Raw genomic sequence first — 14,630 nt, 5'->3', positions numbered from 1 at the left:
AGCTATCTGTGTTCCCCTCCAAAACTTGTGCTGAAATTCTCATTCCCAGTATGATGATATTTGGAGATACTCCACCTTGGCAATCATTTCACAACGTGTACACAATATGCCGTATAACCTTAAAATAAAAACAAGTTACACAGCCCTTCCTGATAGTTTTATGAAAGTCAGGAAGACTAAAAATACCATAAGTATGAAAACTGGCAAGATAGGTATAAAGAAAGATGAAATAAGGAGAAACTACAAAATTTACAGTTTAAAGTCACAGATAATTTCTTTTAAATGTAATTTTAAGATAAAACAAAAAGAACCTTAAAAGGCATTTTATTTTACTCCAGTTCTCTTGACTGGAGGTCAACAAACTATAGTCCACAGGACATATTTAGCCTACTGTTTGTCTTCAGTATTCTTGGAACACACTCTCACTTGGCAGTCTATGGCTTTCATTCCAGAAAGGTAGCTCCAACAGAGAGTAACACTAAAACACACATAATCTGAACCTTACATAATACCTGCTTAACAAAATTTATGTATCTTCACAGCCTTCCACAGAGCTGGTGTCCAACAGGTCACTGCACTGCTCTGCGGACTACCAGAGGTAATGCTAATACCACAGGTTTTCGCCTACTTCCCAGGCTCCACACAGTCTCAGGATCCTCTTCATCTGTTCAGCACTCTTCAGCTATTTAACTATGCCTAACACTTCAAAGACAGTAGATCTCACCACTAATTTATCTTTTTAATTCTGGAATATTTTTACTCCTTTCTTTCTAGTCTTTCTACTCAGCCCCTCTCTGGAGCTCGTCACTCTCCTCAGGCCCTCTCATGTAATATGTCTGTTTCTTAACCAGTCTGTTTTCCCCACTCTAGGCTGCAGTCTAGTTCTCTTCTGTGGCAGTGTGCTATCTACAACTTAACCTGAATTTTGTGCAAATGCTGTTGTTTTTTTTCCATTTCTTTAGGTTCTAGTTGGTCCCCCCTCCCCCCACCCTGTGTATTGTTACCCTCTTAAGTTTTTGAATCTTCAATTATCCTAAAACTGTGTGATGTAGCCTCTACCTGATGCTCCATTTCTGCAGTCTGTCATGACTGGTAGCTCCTCCATGATGAGTAGCACCACGTTTTATAACTCTCCATTGTTAACTGGCAGAACTTCGTCCTTGGGGAGCCCACACAGCCCGGATGGAGAACATGCGGCTCCACAGCAGCTTCACTGCTGCTCTCAGATGCTCCGACGTTGATGTACATTGGGTGTTATTTTATATGTTAGTTTCTCAATTTCTGGGCCCCCTAACACATCTAACAATGTAGAGGTTCAACCACTGCTAACTGGTTACAAATTCTTGGGGAAGATTTTCCCACCCCAGACCTCAAGCAGCAACATACTACTTACTAGGGCCACTGTATGCACTGCCTGGCAGTGTCAGGTTGAGGACCAGCTCCCACGCCAGCTCCCGGCCACAGGGGCCTACAGTCTCATTTTCTGTTCCCATACGGGTTGCTAACACGCACAAACAAAGGTCCTACTGAACATCAGCTCAATGGCCAAATGTACTGGATTTTACACCACTTTCATATTCAGCTGCAGGTATTTCTATTACTTTCTCGAAAGTTCAATTATACATTCATAAAATGCGTCATTCAATTTTCTTTTCAGTAACAGGTTTTTAAAGTTACTGTTCCACCAGATTATCAAAACCTGGGTTGAAATTGTAACATTACAGGTGATTGTTCCTTTCTATTCCCTTTTCCTGAGGGTTGCACTCTCTTGAGCAGAACCAGTGACAGGGCACTACCCTCTCCTTTCCCAGAGGGAAGGCAATTGATGACCACCTTTTTGCCTACTCTTCCACCCTCCCTAACTAGGGCCAGGGCGCTATTCAAGGCAGTGTACTCCTGACTGGGCCAAGGGCTGCCAAGCGTCTCACTCCTAGAATGCCCAGTGACCTCTAACACCTTCCCAGCTTAATTATCAAGGGCAACAGAGTAGGGAGAGAAGCAGTCGGCTAACTGCACCACACTCGTGTCCCCAAGCCTTCCAAAGTACAAGGGTCACCTTGCCCTTCACTATCCCACTAGGACAACTGGAGACTGCTCACGCTGCAGAAAACCTCCAGCCAAGAGAGGGGTGTTTAGATTCTTTTGGTAATAACTTGCTTTACGGTCCTGCCCCAGGAATTAAGTCCTGCTTCCTTCTATTGGGCATGGGAGGGCCCCTTCACTCTCCTAGTACAGTGCTTCCATTGGGGGCACCACCCATTCTCCTTCAGTCCCAACAGAAAGCTACTGTGTGTATAATCTTTACAGAAGACAAAGCTAGGCCTACACCACAGGCACAAAATCTGAGAAGGCAACCAAAAACTCAGTAATATTTTAATGAAAATAATACTTAAATATTATTTCAATATATTATATGTAATATTATATAATAAAAATAATATATAAATAAAAACACAATACACAAAACATCAGAATTTAAAAGAATAGAGTCAGGGCCTCCCTGGTGGCACAAGGGGGTTAAGTCTCAGCACTCTGAAGCTATCTGCAGTGGGAGTTCAATCCCTAGCCAGAGAGCTAACCCACATGGAGCAGCAGACCTCTCCTGTCTTGCCCGCTGCTCCCCTCAGCAGTTTAAGTCAATCTGCCTGTTCTGCTCCCCACTCTCTGGTGAACTGTCTCACACACATCTCCCCTCGCCCCCCCCACCTCTGGCCTGCACCCCAGCTCTTGTATACATAAAGAAAATAAATCTTAAAAAAAAAAACAAAAACAAATAATAAAGGGATATAATCAAATCACTGATTCTTCCTTTTGCCTTGAATTCCAGGCAGGGAGCTGTCCCTGACCCCTGCTTTTATCACCATTACTGAGCATTTTGTTTGATGCCTCCTTAAACATTCTTCCCCAGGCAAGTGTCTCACTCTCCAGACCTAGGTTCCAGACCCTAAGAGATGTGGAGGGCAAAACAGCATGGCAGCCAATAGCAACGAATTCAAACTCATATGAGCCAGTAACATCTACAGATCCCTCTTCTATCCCTACTCAAATTTCTCATTGTCCATTTTCTCCTGCATAACTGATCTGTCTCCTTTTGCATTGGCCTCTTTGTCAGTTTCTTCAGGATGTTAGTGGAGGAAATTTAAACTCCCAATACTCCATTCCCTTTCATTTGTCTTTCCTTCTTTGCCCTTATTATATGACACTTGACATTTTATTTCCATATTTACTATCATCTGTCCACCCATTTCTATCTTTTAACTAGAAGACAAGCGCCCGTGAATGGTAAGATTTTTATCTTTTTTGTTAACAACTGTAATAGTCCCTGGCACACAGCAGGCACTCAAACATTCGTTGAAAATGGTGGGGAAAAAAACACCCAAGTAATTTACTCCCTATTTGAAGTCACCAATTAGGACAATCATTTGGCTCCACCCCCTCCCACACAAGCTAAGTTTGACTAGCTAACTCCAATAAGGGCGGGGACTAAATTAATCAGCAGAATCTCCTCCCTCACCCAGGGACAGAAGCTGAGTTCAAGCAGAACAAAACCCCAGGAATGGTTTGAACAGAGAAAGGGGCTTTCCTGCAGAGTAGATCTGAGCATAAAGCCAGGGACTGCCAGGAGGGGCTGAACACCAGAGGGACCACAGAATGGGGAAGACGAATGAATGACCTATGACCAAAACTGAGCCCATAAAGGAAGGCTGAGCCCAGGCTGCAGAGAAATAGATTCTTGTCCCAACTGTTAAAGCCACCAGATCAAGCTTTGGCCAAAATCAGTCCTAGTTTTTGATTTTTTAGTTCCATAAGCCAACATATTTTCTTCCTTGTCTAAGCCATTTTGAGTTGGTTTCATCAACCGAAATCATTCACTGTGACATGAAAATTTACCAAGTGTTCAAAAGTTCCCATAATGAAAAAAAAATTGCAACTGCTTACCTGGATAACCAATTCCTTTGGCATTTGCATAGGGAACCCCAGAAGAACCAGGGCTATAGACAGGATTCATGATTTCACAAACTAAAAAGGGAGGAAAAGTGATTTAGTCAGGCCCTTTTGTTTTTGTTTTCAGTTTTCCCTCTCAGCATTAATCTGAAAAACACAGACATTAAGAGTTCTTCCTGTAGTCTACTACAGAACAAGGTATTTCATTTCATGCTGCCAATCAATGCAGCGTAGACAAGGAATACCAAAAGCGCCAACGAGTCTGTAAACTTTCCAACTCTCTTCAGTCCATCAAAAGCTAAGGGGGAGCAGCAGCCGGCGAGGGCCCCCCATAGTGCGCAGACCTCTCCTGCCGCCCACTGCTCCCTTCAGCAGTGTATTTCGTCAGTCCACCTGTTCTGTTCCCTGCTCTGGTGCATTCTCTCACCCCCCACACTTCTGACTGTACCCAGTACTTGTATAAATAAATAAATAAATCTTAAAAAAAAAAAAAAAAAAAGCTAAAGGGAAAAGGTGTTCTCTATGTCCCTGCTTTTTTAAAACAGAAAAAATAGTTTCTAAATAGTCTAAATTTCTTTATAACACAGGATATTTAAGTAAATCTGTTCTATACATAGCAGAAATATCCTGCAGTCGCTTTATAAAGTGTTTAAAAACACAGAATTGCATAATACTGTGAACTTCAATATGCATCCACATATAGGAATGTGCCACTCAACAATAAGGTCTGGCTGAAATTAAAAGTACAGGGCCGCAAAAAATAAATAAATAAATACAGGGCCGCCCTGGTGGCGCAAGGGGTTAAGAGGCAATCTATAAAGCTATTCCCACCCACTGCAGCAGGAGTTCGATCCCCAGCCAGAGAGCTACCCACATGGCGCAGCAGACCTCTCCTGACTCGCCCGCTGCTCCCCTCAGCAGTGTATTTCAGTCAGTCTGCCTGTTCTGCTCCCCACTGTCTGTGGTGAATCCTCTCACCCCCGCATCTCTGGGCTGTACCCCAGTTCTTGTATACATAAATATTAAAAAAATAGGAAATTAAAAATACAAACAATGATTGTCTTTAGATGTGGTGCATTTAGTGTGTTTTTACACTTTTCTCTATTTCTTATATATATATACATATTTTGGCAAAAAGGCAAATTAGTTACTGCCCAGCAACTCCATTAACCCCATCCAAAATTCTATCAATCATAAATCTTTTCTTCCTGCAATGTTCAAGCACTTGCAAAGCTACAGCCATGAATTTACCCCTTCCCCAATAGCAATGAGATTTCCAGTATCTCCAGCAAGCTTCCATTTTATCACCCAATGTATGAGTTTAATTAAGACTACTCATTATTTCTTATCTAGTAAGTGACTGACTGAAGAACTCTGCATTTTCCCCACTGTGTTCAAAAATGCTCTCAAGCATGAAGCCTGTTATAACAATAAAAATACGTAAGATGTGCATGTATTTACTCAGCGTCTGTCTTCCCCACCACTGCCCGCACTAGAACATAGCTCATGCAGGCAAGGACCAGGAATGTGGTCCTATTTACTACAGTGCCTTCAGCACCGCTGCCTGCACAAAACAGGTGCAATTACTTGCTGATTTGATAACACACGCAAAAAAGAACCACCTTAAAAATAGACTCAATCACATCCTTGGCCTTTGTAACACATTCTGGTCTTAATTAGAAATAAACTGGGGACATCAGTGACTGGGACATTCATTAACTGATTACCTATTTTTTTTTTACCTTCTAAACCAAAAGGCAGATACCAAATGTGCCACACGTTCACAACTACAGCCAAGAAAGAAGTCTAGGTTAGTCCTGCCAGAATTTCCACAATGAAGATACTCTCTTTCTGTGCCATCCAATATACTCAGTCATGAGCTAAAAGGAACCACTGAGCACCTGAAAAGCGCTGGGGTGTAGGACCTGGTATTTTAGTTTTATTTAACTCCAACTTAAACAGTCATCTGCAGCCAGGGATTACTGCACTGGAGATCTCAGTGCCAGTCTACAGGAGTGACTAGAGAGAAAACAAGGCTAAGATGCAAAGAGAATAACCAAATGTGTATTTTACCCCACATTCAAGTATAAACAAGTTGGCATTGCCAATTCCTATTCTCCTACACTCTGAACCTATTGCTCCTCAATCCCTGGGGAAGGGAACACTGCCCAATCCTCTATTTCTCTATTCTGTGCCATCTAATTTTATTTTCTTAATTGAAGTCAAGATAGGCCAAACACTACAGAAAGGTCACAGAGAAAATAAAAAAGTCACGGTCCCTGCTCTGAGTTTACAAGCTAGAAAAGTGCCGCCCACTAAAACTTTCTATGAAGATGGAAATGTATGTCGGTTCGGTCCACATACAGGAACGGCTAATGGCTACTGAACACGTGAAATGTGGAAAGCACAGGAGCCTCCCTGGTGACCTAAGGGTTAAATCTCAGTGCTACCACCATGAAGGTCCACCTGGACAGCCTGAGTTTGATCTCTGGCCAAAGGAGCATTATAACCTACATGGCGCAGCAGACCTCTCCTGTTTTGCCCACTGCTCCCCTTAGCAGCAGATCTGCCATTTCTGCTCTCCATTCTGTCTCTGGTGAATCCTCTCACCCCCTGTACCTCTGGCCTGCACCTAATTCTTCTATACAAAAAATAAATAAAACTAAAAAAAAAATTGGGGAGCACAACTAAGGAACTGAATTTTAGTTTAACTTTAATATTAATGAGACCACAAGACAAAAGACATGAATAACGGTGATGAAAGTGTTAACAGCCATAAAGTGTAGAAAAAGGTTCTGAGGCTGAGCAAGGAGAGCAAAGATTCAATGGGAGAGGAGAGGAAGGGTCAGGAAAAACCTGAGTACAGAAGTGGCATTTCCTGTAAGCCTTAAATAACACGCAGGGTCCCCAAAGCCATAGAAATGAGAAAAATATAAGGTGTAGTTCAGGAATATTGGAAAATTGGTTTGCTTGGTGCAAGACTCCCAATCCATAATGACCTTACAGTCTAAACCAGTTAATACCAGTCTATTTACATACGCCACAAAAAGTGTATAGAATTGTACTGAATTCTAAATACCGTAAGCGGTCTCCCTGGTGACCTACAGGTTAAATGTCAGCGCTATCACTGCTAGGGCCTGAGTTCCAGGCAGGGAGCTAATCTACAAGGTGCAGCAGACCTTTCCTGTCTTGCCCACTGCTCCTCTTAGCAGTGTATTTCAGTAAATCCACCTGTCCTGCTCCCCACTCTGTATCTGGTGAATCTTCTCATCCACTGCACGTCTGGCCTACACCCCAGTTCTACGTAAAAAATAAATAGCCTAAGTTCCAAAATTCTCAGAACTTCCATTTCCTGAAAGCACTTTTATTTCCCCGAAGGCTAATAATACTTCCTAAAGCGATTAAAAGTTTCAATTAATTTAAATTATAGGTAAGGAAATATGCTAACAGGATAGAAGAAAATGCCGCAGTTCCCTCTCCAGGAAGGCGAAAAGGACTTACACTGGTAATACAAACGACGAATCTGTGAACAAATGTCAAACAGCTCCTTAAGTTATTTGTTCAACTGATGAGCAATTCCCCAAGCCTGAAGGGCAGGGAAAATACCCTATCCAATCCTGTCCCCCTGCATCACTAGGGGCTTGGCACCAGGACATCAAAAATAGCTTCTGAATATTCTTCAAGGAAAGAACTATCCAACAGAAAATGTAGGACTTTTCAAAGCAATAAATACAACTTTGAAATATTGAAACTCTAATTCATAACTACTGAAACACCCATTTATAGATCAATGGATATGAAATCAGTGTTAACATCAATAAGTGTCAAACTGCTTAACATTATGTGCATATTCATGCGATGGAAATATGAATTTCTCTGCACCACCTAAGGTACAGCGCTACTAAATACTAACATCTGAACTTAACGAAGCCTGTACTTTCAGACAGCCAAAAAAAAGGGGGATTGGAGGAATATGCTAACCACCATAAGGCAATGAGACAAAGCCAAAAGATAGGGTATTACAGAGAACAGATGAGCCAGTTTCTTCAGTAAAAGAAAGGTGCCAGAGAGGGGAGGAATACCATAGATTCACACATAAAGGGCACAGGTGGATTTTGGAAGACAACTGAATATGGGTCCGCTAAGATGGCATTAAAATACTATTAATTATATTAGGTGTGACAACAGTATCTTAATTATTTAAAGCTTCTCAATTTTTAGAAATGTACACTAAATCGCATAAGAATAAAAATGACATGACACCTGCACAAAAATGGGAAAATACTAATAATTGTTACATCAAGATGCTGGGTATATGGCTGTTTATTGTATTGCTATACTTTTAAAATTTGCATAATGTAAAAGAAAAAACCCATCACCACTTTGCCTGGGATTCTAGTGCCATGGCAACCCAGAAACCACCAATTTCCCAATCTATTTCGTATGGACCATGGATCCCAGTTCCAAGGCTGGACTGATTACCAAGAGTATCAGTATTTTTTTTTTAAAGTTTCCTATTTGGAAAGACTCAAGTATCAGAATTCCCATGGGTAGCATGACATTTGATCAGAATATACATCTCGTATTTGTCTCTAAAAATAGGATGACAGCAAAAACTCCTCAATTTGAAAATCCTATGAAAGGATGTTCCATACCCATCAATATACTTTCTCTCATTTCAAAACATGACCTATACAAAGTTCCCCTACAAAATAGTAGTCATAAATTTTTTAAATGTGTTTTATGAATATGTGATTTTTTTAAGTTTCGGTTTTATTTATTTATGCATTTATTTATTTATGCAAGAACTGGGATGCAGGCCGGAGGTGCAGGGGGGATGAGAGGATTCACCACAGAGTGGGGAGTAGAACAGGAGGATCCCCTGAAATACACTACTAAGGGGAGCAGTGAGTGAGACAGCAGAGGTCTGCTGTGGGTTAGCTCCTTGGCCTGGGATCAAACTTGCGCTGCAGTGGCTTGTGATAGCTGGATAGCGCGAGACCTTAACCCCTGCACTAACAGGGAGACCCAGTAGTCATATAATTTTAAAGGCTATGTACATAAGTATTTCACAGCAACAAAACTAAGCTCAAGGGGCTTAAATTCTATTTCTCTCAGAGACACCAATATACATGACAATACCCTTTACTACAATCAACATCAATAATTTTTGGCAGTGTCTGACAGAGCCAAAAAAAAAAGAATCAGCAGAAAGTTCTCAACTCCCCCAAACTGCACCTTTAATACCAAGGTTTAACATCTATTAGGGAAAATACATGTATTTCTACACAGAACTGAAGACACTTCAAAGTATACAGCGTAAGACAGCAGAGAGGAAAGAAACTGTTACTCTCTTAATCTAATATTGTTTCAAAATTGCTCTCAACTGCGGCAGGCAAGGCAGCTGTCATACATGACAAGGGTGGCTATGTAGGGCGAACCTGTTAGACAAAAACCCCCATTATAAAATCAAAACAATACTTTCTAAATGCACTTAAAGATCTTTATTCTCAGTTCCAGTCTAATCCTCTCCCTCTGCAGTATCACTCTCCTCTCTCCCTGATGACTGGAAATTCAAATACTAACATTCCAGCTCTGTCCGACCTTAACGTGGAAGTGAGCTGAAAGGCAGTTTGGCAAAGAAACAGAACTAAAAATCCAAGCAAACACGCAGGTCAGGTGAGAAGCAGCAGCAGCGCAGAGCAAGCAGATGGCGCCTGCGGCTCCTTCCCGGGGTCCCCCCGCCTCACTGGCGCACCCGCAGCCGGGCCCCGCACACCCCCGCGAAGGGCCGGGGCAGGCGCGAGCGCCCCGGCGGCCGGGCCGGCGCCCGAGGAGGCCCCGAGGCTCCGCACGGGCTGGGCTGGCCGGGCCGGCTCCGCAGCGCAGAGGCCGCAGCGCGCGCCGCGGCGACGCCAGCCCGGGCGCGCGGCCCCGGGACCGGCTCTGCGCAGCGCGCCCGGCCACGCCGCAGCAGCAGGGCTCCCCGCCTTCCCTCGCCCCGCTCTCAGACGTGACCCCGCCACCCCGCGGGCAGAAACTTCCAGCCTGGCGTCTGCCGCCTCGGAGGGGAAGAGGCTCCCCGACAGGCGCCCTGGGCGCTGGAGCGGCGCCGACACAACCCCCTCATTTGCGGTGCGTTCCTGGACGCCCGACACCGCGGGCGCCGGCTGCGCGGCCGCAGGGACCCTGGCGGGCACCCCCTTCCGGGCGCGCCGGGGAGACCCCGTTCCTCGGACGCGCCCCCCTCTGCGGCCCCCCCAACCCGGGCCCGGAACGCCCTTTCCGAAGAAAACACTAAGAACCGCCGCCCGCGCCCGCGCGCTGGAGGCCGCCGCCAAGCGCCGAAAGCGCGCTGATTTTTCGGGGGGCCAAGTGGGCGCCCGGGCCCGCACCCCACGAACCCCACACCCGAGCACCCCGCCGCGTCGCCGCCGCCGACCCGTCCCGGGCCCCAGACGCGCGGGGACGCCGGGGGGCAGCCCCCGCCCCCCGCCCGGCCCCCGCGCCGCCCCAGGCCCGGAGCCCGGCGACCCCGAGCCGCGGGCCCGACCTTGGCGCCGCCCCCGCCGGCCGCACAAAGCGCCGCACTTCCGGCCGGGCCCGCCGCCCCCGCGCCCCCGCCCGCCGGGCCCGCGCCGGGACTCGGGTGGGGGCGCCGGCCCCCCGCCCCGCGGAGCCCGCCCGCCGCACTCACCCGCCGCGGGCTCGGCCTGGGCCGCGGGGTTGGCGCGCCGGCCGGCAGGCCCGGCGGGGGTCCCGGGGGGGCGCCGCGGGGTCAGCGCTCGGCGGGGCTGCGCCGCGAGGCCCTGGTCTCCGCCGCCCGCGCCCTCGGCCCGCGCCCGCTCACCGGCCCCTGCCCGCCTCTCGCCGCCGCGCTGCCCGCCGCCGCCGCGCCCGACCTCACTTCCGGCCGCCGCGCGGGGACGCGCCGCACGTGACCCACGGCGCCCTCGGCGGCGTGCGCGCTCCCGCGGGGGGACCCGGATGCAGCGGCGCGGCCCGGCCCGGCCCGGATCCCCGCGGGGAGGCCCGAGGGCGCGGGGACCCGGTGCCCGCCCGCCCGGGCGCCCGGAGGCCCTGTGGGGAGCGCGCGGCGCCGGCGTTGGCGCTCGGCCCTGCCGCGAGAGGCTGTGAGCGCGCGGCTCCGGGACAGCCCCCCCGCGGCCTCGAGCACCCGGGGCGCCGCGCACCCCGAAGCAGCGCCCCCCGCCGCAGTGCCCCCCGCGCCCGCGGGAGGAGCCCCGGCAGCCCGCGGAGTCCCCCCAAGACCCGAGCGCGGGCCGGGACGGCGTGAGGAGCGCGGGGGCGGCCCTCGCGGGGTGCCGCCCTCTGGGGGTGCCGGCCGTGGGCTGCACACACTCTGAAACAGCCGTGGGAACGTGGACGTCATGGGGATTTGATTTAAACCACTTTCTGCTTTGAAAAATAAATAATAAATTCTATGCGGTGAAAACTCCTTGTTCCTTGGACGCCTTGAACCCCCGCTCGCCGCCCCACTGCCCCCCCGAGGACGCGGGCCCGGCCGTCCTTCCTCTGACCCCGGCGGCGGCTGTTGGGAAAAGCTGCAGCGACGGCCCATCCAGAATCAGGGAACCTTCACGCAGTTTATTTCTCAAACATCAGGTCCAAAGCAGGTGGGAGAGTGTAACAAACGACAGAAACAAGAGAATTCTGCAACCAAAAATAATCAAAAAAAAAAAAAAATAGGCCCCTCCCTAAGTGACAACTCTTAGAAGATATGGAAGAAGAGGCATTTTATATAGGGCTCCTAGAAAAAAGAAACATTTGTATAAAATAGAACATATAATACCTAACAATAAACTTGGGTAACAATTGTGCAAGATGTAGAAACATGAATAAAATTTTAAAGAAATACCATATGACACAAAAAAAAACACATGGGAAAATATCATTTCTTGGATAAATAAATTTTGCATCATAAATGTTAGTGCTCCATAATTTACAAATTTAACAAAGCCAATAAAATACCATTAAATATTGAACTACATAAAGTGTTTCTAATTTGCATATGGGGAGAAACATACAAGAGCATCTGCTGGGAAAACAGAAAAAGAGTAATAGGAAGGGAGCTGCTAGACCAACCAGTTAAGAAACATTTAAAAGCCTCAATCAATAAAGTAGTGTCAGTGATGCATAAATCAACTAATGAAACAGAAGAGAAAATCCAAAAATATACCCAAATAATTTTGGGAAATTGTTATCTGATAAAGGTAATATCTCAAGTCACTAAGGTTAAAGATGGACGGTTTAATAAATGGTATTGGGACAGAGTTAGAACCATCAGAAAAAATACATAATTGTATCTATACCTCATCATCTTACCAGAATAAAATACAAGTCATAATATATGTAGATGTGCAATGGAATCATAAAGGGACAAGAAGATGACATGGGGAAATGTGTCTCCAACACCTCTCAAATTTCATATGCTTTGACTATGAAAAACTTTAGTTTGGCAAAAGGTACTGTGAGCAAAGTCAACAGACAAGTAATTAGTAAGGAAGACATAGTCTCAGCCCATATCACAGCCAAGGGCTAATTAGTCTCATTAATATTCAAGGAGCTTCCAGGATCAACTAGAAAAAGTTCACAACACAGTAAAGAAAATGAGAATTTATAGAAAAGGAAGTAAACGTTGTGTCTTTTTTTAAAAAATGAGATGCATCTAAGCATTTATTTGCAACCAAAGAATTGCAATTCAGGGAGCAGAGATTCAAGTAGAAAAGCAAATTGTGTTCCAAGAAGGAACACAAGACCAGAAATTTTATGGAGATGGAAAGAAGGATGAGGTAATGGTCAGGTAAAGGAGTCACAAGGTCAAACAATCAAGTTGAGGGCTCACAAACTGAAAGTAGGTAAAACTTCACTTCCATTAGAATGTTGGAATGTTCTTGTAATCTTAACAGTTTAGCCCTGTCTGTGTAAGACAGTTCCTCTGACATGGCTGCCTCCACTCCATTTTAAAATGACTCCACTGTCAACGTTTCACAATCACATGAAAAATTAGTGATTTTATCCCATAAAATACAAGTGAAAACACTTTGAGTTAACTTTTTTATTTTTGCTTTTGAAATTTATTTATTTTATACATTTTACATCATTGTTCATTTTCAAACAATGTTTGCTTTTTTCCCCCTCAGATGCAGTCCCCACAGAATTTCCTCCACCAATTCACCCACGCTTTTTTTAACGGAGGATTGGCAAGCATCAGAAAAATCGACAGTACACTCTATTGGTGAGATTGTGAGGAAGCTAATTTATTGCTGGATTAGAGAGTGGTTCTTTTGCTAATGTGTATTGTGTATCAGTGTAACAGTGTGATATCCAGAGAAAAGGGAGATCCTAGCTTCCCTGGTGCAGGAAAGGTGGAGCTGAGCAGTGAGGAGAAGCTAGAACACCTGGGAGAAGAGAATAGAAGGAGACTTGGAGAAGTCGCGTGGAGCAGAGATGTAAAGAAGCTGCAAGCCATGCCTGCATGTCAGCCTTGGACTTGTACCAGGGACTCGGGGGGCCACGGAAAGGGATGCTTGAAAGAGACAGGATGTGGTTGAGAGGCCTGTAACTTGCATTTTGATTTTGCACCTTTCCTTCCAGGCTTGCCTGGGCCCTTCTGCCCCTTTACTATGGGTCCCCAGCAGAAGGTGCCTTAGACTTGTGGCAGGCTTTCGGGCATCAGTGGCTCTGTTTGGGCCAACCCTGGTTGACTGAACATTTGCCTACAAGGGTAACTTTGGATATTTCATGGGGAAACTATTTTAACTATATTCTTTCTCTTGTCTCTATTGCATACTAATTCTATTGCACACTAATTGTATTAAAGTTATTTTCCATTGAAGGTCTTACACACCAGAGTATGTTTTATCTTCATGTGGCAGGTGGCAGAGCCCATTTAGAGCAGGCAGGTTTTGGGGTCTTGGAGTGGCCCTCGTTCTGCTGCTAACATCAATACAAATATACACAAAGCTTTGACCAGCAATTCTGAGTTTGCCAGTAGAGACACTTGCAGCTGTGTAAAATGAAACATGTTCAACCTCATTCATTGCAGCATTGTTGAGAATAGAAAATATTGGGAACAATCCTAAGGCCCATCACTGGGGGTCTAATTGAATAAACTCTAGTTCATTCATATAATAATCCATCTTTATTCATGGTTTTGCTTTGTGCAATTTTATTTTTTTTTTGTTTAAGTTTGTGCAATTTTAGTTACTAGCAGTCAACTGCAGTCCAAAAATATTGTACATTGCGATATTTTTGTGTGATTTTTTTAAAGATTCATTTATTTATGCATATAAGAACTGGGGTACAGGCCAGAGGTGTGGGGGTTGAGAGGATTCACCAGAGACAGAGTGGGGAACAGAACAGGCAGACTGACTGTAATACACTACTGAGGGGAGCAGCAGGCAAGACAGGAGAGGTTTGCTGCGCCATGTGGGTAGCTCCCTGGCCAGGGATTGAACTTGTGCTGCAGTGGCTGCGGATAGCTTCATCGGTTGCATCTTAACCTCTTGCGCCACCAGGGAGGCCCTACATTGCGATATTTTGAGAAAGACCACGTTCACATAACTTTTGTCCACTGAGGAAAAAAAAAAAAACTCAGCAAGGTTTAGATAAAATAATATTTTTATTTGGGGAAGGGTCTTTGATTTGAAAATTGGGCAACA

The 14,630-nt window shown here is 45.8% G+C and overlaps 1 protein-coding gene across 3 annotated transcripts in view; it reads right to left on the bottom strand.

Moving 5' to 3' along the window:
• The window catches only part of FAM168B (family with sequence similarity 168 member B), a 33,253-nt gene extending 22,419 nt beyond the window's left edge, over nucleotides 1–10,834 (bottom strand). Inside the window, exons 1-2 of one of the 3 annotated variants that reach the window (XM_037523167.2) lie at nucleotides 10,796–10,834; nucleotides 3,940–4,020 (exon numbers count right to left, since the gene is read on the bottom strand). In XM_037523167.2, coding sequence (XP_037379064.1) covers nucleotides 3,940–4,009 — 70 coding nt within the window. In that variant the 5' untranslated portion in view covers nucleotides 4,010–4,020; nucleotides 10,796–10,834. Of the gene's footprint in view, nucleotides 1–3,939; nucleotides 4,021–10,498; nucleotides 10,512–10,642; nucleotides 10,688–10,795 lie in introns of those variants that run through there. The other 2 variants (XM_037523166.2, XM_054699614.1) reach the window with 2 other exon arrangements.
• Between the last annotated feature and the right edge of the window lie 3,796 nt (nucleotides 10,835–14,630).

The sequence above is a fragment of the Talpa occidentalis genome, unplaced genomic scaffold (genome assembly GCF_014898055.3).
Source record: "Talpa occidentalis isolate TD23 unplaced genomic scaffold, MPIMG_talOcc4v2.1 talOcc4.3, whole genome shotgun sequence".
Classification (NCBI taxonomy): domain Eukaryota; kingdom Metazoa; phylum Chordata; class Mammalia; order Eulipotyphla; family Talpidae; genus Talpa; species Talpa occidentalis.
This window is presented reverse-complemented; position numbering and strand designations above follow the sequence as displayed.